The sequence below is a fragment of the Euleptes europaea genome, chromosome 9, assembly GCF_029931775.1.
Source record: "Euleptes europaea isolate rEulEur1 chromosome 9, rEulEur1.hap1, whole genome shotgun sequence".
Taxonomy (NCBI): Eukaryota; Metazoa; Chordata; class Lepidosauria; order Squamata; family Sphaerodactylidae; genus Euleptes; species Euleptes europaea.
The window spans coordinates 68309363-68315655 of NC_079320.1; the positions used below are offsets into that span (position 1 = coordinate 68309363).

The following is a 6293-nucleotide window of genomic DNA, read 5'->3' on the forward strand; positions in this document are numbered from 1 at the left end:
CTCGCAAGTTGCAACCCAACCTGTCCGATGGGCGCCGCGAGTATTCCTCCGACGAAGCTGGCAGCAAAGCGCCTTCAATCGCGCCGAGGGGGTGGGGAAAGGGAAACTTTGCTGCCGCCGCCGCCGGCGGGGTTTTATGTAAGGCCGCCTGCGTCCAGCTCGCAGGAAGCAGCAGCAGCCCTCGGTGCCCTTTCGTAAGGCAGGGAGGCGGCGGAGGGAGAGGCTCCCGGGGGAGAAGGGAGACGCCCGCTGCCCTCGTGGGGCGAGCCCCGGGCCCGGGCCAGCCGAGCTGGCGCCTCCGCTGTGCTGCTGCGAGCGCCGAAGGAGCTTGAAGGAGGACCAAGAGGACCGAGGCAGGCAGGTACGCAGGGATGGGATGGGGTGACAGGACCCCAGAGATCTCCCGGTAATAATTGGCTTCCAGGCTGCCAGGGAAGGAATTTCTGCCTAGCTACAAGCCTGCTCTGGGTCACTGGGCTAAGAGGCATGGGGCGTCAGAGTGAACGATCAACCGTGATAGGAGAAACGGGAGGCAACTGCAACTGTCCCGAGTCGCCTTTCTGTCTGTAATACAATCAGAGAGGCAGACCTTGTTGATGTATCGGCGTAACTTGAATTTGGATCCATCTCTCTTCCCCAGTATCATCGGGACTCAGAGATTTCTGCCCATTAGGGCCTCTGAGTCAGCAGCTGCAAATAAACTGTTTTCTTGATAACTATCTTGGGTCTCCTTCTCCCCCGCGAACCCCTGTTTTACTGCAACAGATGGGATGGGGGGGGGAGGGAGAAGTGTGCTGGGCGCCCCCTCCCCGAGCCTGACCCGGGGCAGCCGTCCCCCGGCCTCCCTCCCTGCCTCTTTGCCAGCCTGGGGTGGTGGTGACGAGCGGTGGTTTGGAGCGGTGGGCTCCGAATCTGGAGAACCGGGCTGGGTTCCCGCACTCCTCCGCACGGAGCCGGCGCAGTGACCTCGGGCTAGTCACCGCTCTCTCGGCCCCACCTACCTGACCGTGCGTCTGTTGTAGGGAGGGGAAGGTGATTGGAAGCATATAAAAACCAAGGCCGTTTACGCAGGGGAGGTTTCGCCTTGGATTTGCCACTCTTTAGAGGCACATTTGCCCCATCCAAATTCTCAAAGCTCAACGATGCGCCCCCCGTGCAGAGTTTTGAGAACTCGGGTGGGGAAAATGTGCATCTAGAGAGCGGCAAATCCAAGGCAAACCCTCCTGTGCATAAATGGCCCAACTCTTCTTCCTCCTCCTCCTCTTCCTCCTCCTCCTGGCTGCCTGGGGTCGAGCCAGCTCTTGGTGCGCTCTCTGCTGGAGCTCTCCGTGCGCTCCCCTCTCCAGGCTGGCCCAAGGAGGGCGGGAGGTGCGCGGCTCTCCCGCGGACCGGCGGGCTCCTACGCCGCCGGGGAGGGGCTGGGGGGTGGACTGCCGGGCGGACCAAATGCCCCGCCGCCCCCTGGGCGGGTGCTGGCCAGAGCCAGGCGCGCAGCCCCGGGCAGGGTGGCCCAGCCGCCGGAGCATGTTGGCCCTGCACCGGCTGCCTCCGGAGGAAGAGCGCTGCAGGCAGGGCCCGCCGGTAAGGAGACCCCCTGCCCCCCCCATCGGAGCTGTGTTTGCTCGCAAGGCGGTCCCGTGGGTTTCCCGTGGAGGGGAGGGTTGCATTTAACTTCTCTGGAGTAAACCTGCGCGCACCCACACTTTCAGGGCGCTGCGGGGTGCTCTGGAACAGCCGTTGCTTCAGTATGCCCCTTGGGCCATTTACGCACGGGAGGGTTTGCCTTGGCTTTGCAGCTCTCTGGATGCACGTTTCCCCCACCCGAATTCTCAAAACTCAACAATAAGCCCCCCATGCAGAGTTTGGAGAATTTGGATGGGGGGAAATGTGCATCTAGAGAGAGGCAAACCCAAGGCAAAACCTCCCCTGCACTGGAGATGTGTCCATCCGGTCATTTAACGCGAATTTGTTCCTTTGTAGGTCTTTCTCCTTTTTTAAAAAAAACAACCTGCTAGACGAGATGGACCCGATAAATACCTAGAGATTCTTGAAGCTCAGTGCTGTAGCCCAACGGGAGTGCTGCATCGTAAGGGTGGATTTCCCCCGCTCTTCGGTTTATGAGCAGTGGGGAATTATTCCAGGTTAATTATGGGGCGAAAACGCAGGGGAGGTTTTGCTTTGGATCTGCCGCTCTCTAGATGCACACTTTCCCCATCTGAATTCTCAAAACTCTGCACGGGAGCTGATTTTTTAGTTTTGGACTGTAGAGGTGCGATCTCTTGCCCTGGCTCAGTGGTTGAGCATCTGCTTGGCATGCAGAAGGTCTCAGGTTCGGTCCCCGGTACCTCCAGTTAAAGGGAGTAGGCAAGAAGGCGATGTGAAAGACCTCCGCCTGAGACCCTGGAGAGATACTGCCAGTCTGAGTAGACAATACGGACTTTGATGGACCAAGGGCTCTGACTCAGGAGAAGGCAGGTTCGTGCGTTCACCCAGTGCTTTCTCAAGTGTGAGTGGAACAAACATCTGTCCTAGACAAGGACGCTGAAAGCAAAGATGGGTGCAGCTCCTTTCGGAGTCCACAACGGTGACAAACCGGGGTTTGCTGCCGATACAATCTCTGCACACGCTGCGTTTCCCCGTTATCCCGAGCAGCTATGGACTCGAGGCGACAGGTCCCTGCGCCAGGCTGCCAAGGAAATCCCTCCCTTGTCTCTCGGAATAAACCCCGAAGCCTTCCTCGTAAATATTCAGCAGCCTTTGGGAAACTGGTTTCGCTGCCCTGCATTTGAGTGCGTTTATTTACTCTTGCTATGGGCGCCTCGTGTAACCAGGGAGCTGTCGGGGGTGCCCTCCATCCTCAAGGAACAAAACAGGGGAACTAGCCGAACTGCGCTTTGTTCGGGCACCCCCTTCCTTTTGGGGAGGGGCGGTGGCTCACTAGTAGGGCATCTGCTTGGCATGCAGAAAGTCCCAGGTTCAATCCCCGGCATCTCCAGTTAAAGTGACTCGGCAAGTAGGTGATGTGAAAGACCCCTGCCTGGCTGAGACCCTGGAGAGCCGCTGCCGGTCAGAGTAGACAATACTGACTTTGGTGGACCAAGCGTCCGATTCAGTACAAGGCAGCTTGATGTGCTCATGCTTGAAAGTTGTCTACAGTTATGGTAGAGCTTGTACCCACTTCCATCTTTAGCTGAGAGAACCCAGCCCTTTATCTCAGTGGTAGAGCCTCTGCTTGGCATGCAGAAGGTCCCCGGTTCTATCCCCGGCATCTCCAGTTAAAGGGCCTGGGCGAGTCGGTGATGTGAAAGACCCCTGCCAGAGACCCTGGAGAGCCGCTGCCGGCCTGAGCAGACAATACTGACTTTGGTGGACCCGGGGTCTGGTTCAGTAGAAGGCGGCTTCATGTGCAAGCGGGCGGGGAGGAAGCGGTGGGGTCTCCTTTCGCGGGGCTGAAGGCTGCCCAGATCAGAGCCCTGCGGCGCCCGGGTTCGCCCCAGGAGCGGCGCCGGTTGCCGGGAGAGATGGGCGTTAGCAAGCTCCAGTTCCTGGCTCTGCCTTCCTTGGAGATTGTCATGATGGGCAGCCTAGGAGAAGCGTGGTGGCCATTTATTCATCGGAGGTTTTGCCTTGGATTTGCCCCTCTCTAGATGCACATTTTCCCGATCTACATTCTCAAAACTCTGCATGGGGGCTTATTGTTAAGTTCTGAGAATCTGGATGGGGGAAATGTGCGTCTAGAGCAGTGGTTCCCAACCTTTTTTTGACCAGGGACCACTAGGACTCTTTTGTTCAGTGCAGGGACCCCAAGGTTCAAAATAAAAATTCTGAGAATTTGAAAATAAACTTTAATCATAACTGTTAGTTAAACATTAAGCTTAGAATAATATTTGAATATATATATTTATAATAGAGAACTTTTAATTGAAAATATTAATTTATTATGGGTTTATAACCTTGTTTCGCGGACCTTAATTGAGTTCTCGCGGACCCCTGGGGATCCACCGACCCCTGGTTGGGAACCAGTGGTCTAGAGAGTGGCAAATCCAAGGCAAAACCTCCCCTGAATAAACGGCCACAGGGGGGCATCAAAAGATAGGTGCCTGATCCACCTTAGCTGGTGCCTTGAATTATGCCAGGAAACAAAAAGACACCCTTCTTCTTCAACAGCTTCACTGGCTAATATGATCATACTGACATACATCCGTCAATAATCAAGCAACAGCTTTCTTCCTAGAAACCTCCTATATGGGCAGCCCCATATATAACACCTTACCATAATCTATCCTTGAGGTTATATAGTGACACGAACCAGCATTTGTGTGTGTGTCAGGCCTTTATGTCTATTAAGATTCAGATCAAACTTTCTTCTTTTTGGTTCTCTGTCTGACCTAATGTCTGCTCCTAGATGCCACACACATCTTAACACTCCACTTTATTAATCTGGAAACTACTACCCACTGGGGCGAAGAGGCAGGAATATTGGCTTGGAAGGGCCGCTGGCGCTTTGCTGGCGGGGACGGTCCGGGCTCGTCACCGCTCCGTGGGGCGGAGAGATCGGAGCTGATGCCTCCCTCTCTGTGACGTGGGCTAGGAGCCGATCCATAGGGCCAAGCCGCGGGATTCACCTCGCTGGCCGGGACAGCGGAGCGGCTGGGCGAGTCGGCTGCCCCCCTGGCGCGCTGCGGGGCTCGTGTTTCGCCTGCAGGCAGCGGGAACCGTGCGTTAATAGAGCATCTAGGCATTGCTTATCTCCCCCTAGTTGAACTGGCACCATTCAGGACATGAGGACATGTGTAATTGTTCATCTGGCATGTCCTGGCTGTCCTCCTCTGGTTCCTTCGGGGACCAACAAAACAAGGACAATTCCTAAGGGGCGAAAGGTAGAATGTCACAAGACTGATCCCAGAGGAAAATCCCAAATAGTGAAATATACAAGGTCAATCATGCAGCCCAGACGCAATCGGATATGTTCGTTTGTATGCCTAAGAGCAGTGCCGGATTTACCTATAAGCTAAACAAGCTATAGCTTAGGGCCCCACTCTCTCCCCCCACCCATTTTTTTAAAGGAAATAATAATTATTTCACTATTAACATACTTCTTCTTAATTGTATTTCAGTTCAACAATTACTTTGATAAAATACATAGTTTGTTTGTGCAAATGGCTTTAGATACCTATTAGGTCCATAAATTACCATATAGCATATATTCAACACAAAAAACAGCGACAATTTGTTGTTGACAAAGGACAGCTGGACATATAAAGGGCCCCATTACCTTCAATAGCTTAGTGCCTCATCAAACCTAAATCCGGCCCTGCCTAAGAGTATCTTCATTCAGTTATTAGTTATGAGCTCTCTGTGTTGGACAATGCTGGCATAATGTCAAAAGCTAGGTAAAAAGGTGCTGTAAACTAAAGCATCACCCAGTTTTACATTTAGCTGCTTCCAACCACTAGATCGCCTGGCCCTCGCTGCATAAACGGATCCCTTGAAAAACGCCCTTGCATTGTACAGGCCTGTCAGGGCAGCTTTCCTGAGATTGACTGTATTCCCAACAATCCTTATACAGACACATGGTTTCTGCAAAGCCCAGGTTAATTCTTGCTTCTTGTGCCATTAAGGTGCTCTTCCTCAGCTCCAAATAAATGTCGAGTGGTCTGCCTGACTGAAGTTTGTTGTGGAAGTGTGCAACTTTTCATAAAAGCCCCTACCATCAGTTGCTGGGACCCTTGTGATAACAAAAGCACTTTTATAATGGATTTCCCCACCAAGGTACAGTAGTAATAATCCTGGAGAGGAAGGAGGGGGGACGGGGACATCCCTCTTTACATCCCATATCTTGTGGCCTTCACCGAGTAAGGGAAGTTCCAGTACAGGAACTTCACATGCCAGAGCAAGTCACTGGTATGATGTCTTTCTCACTGACTTTTCTCCAAGGGGAAAAGCCCTCCCCGCTATCCTTAATGCAGAAGATTTGACCATAGCCGGATGGACATTCAGGTTTAAGGTCTCTCTAAACGTCACTCCAAGATATTTGAATGAGTTGCATTGTTTAATTGAGGTACCCAGAATATTTCAGGGAGATATTTTTGCCCCTTTCCTAAAAAAACATTACTTTTGTTTTTTTCATAATTGCTATTAAGAGCCTCTTCCTCGCAGAGTAAACCTAATTGGTGCATTAACCTCCTCAGGCCTATAACTGAGGACAGCTGCGAGAGGATCCATCTTTACTGGCCTCCCCATCCCGCCCCCCACTCTTGAAATCTGTGGGGGGCTGAACTACTGATATTTCA

At 53.0% G+C, this 6293-nt stretch overlaps 1 protein-coding gene across 1 annotated transcript in view; it reads left to right on the forward strand.

Annotated features, from left to right (window-relative positions):
• Positions 1-2553: 2553 nt before the first annotated feature.
• Positions 2554-6293, forward strand: part of CORIN (corin, serine peptidase) — a 126107-nt gene continuing 122367 nt past the window's right edge. Inside the window, exon 1 of the mRNA XM_056855088.1 lies at positions 2554-2739. Coding sequence (XP_056711066.1) covers positions 2554-2739 — 186 coding nt within the window. The remainder of the gene's footprint in view (positions 2740-6293) is intronic.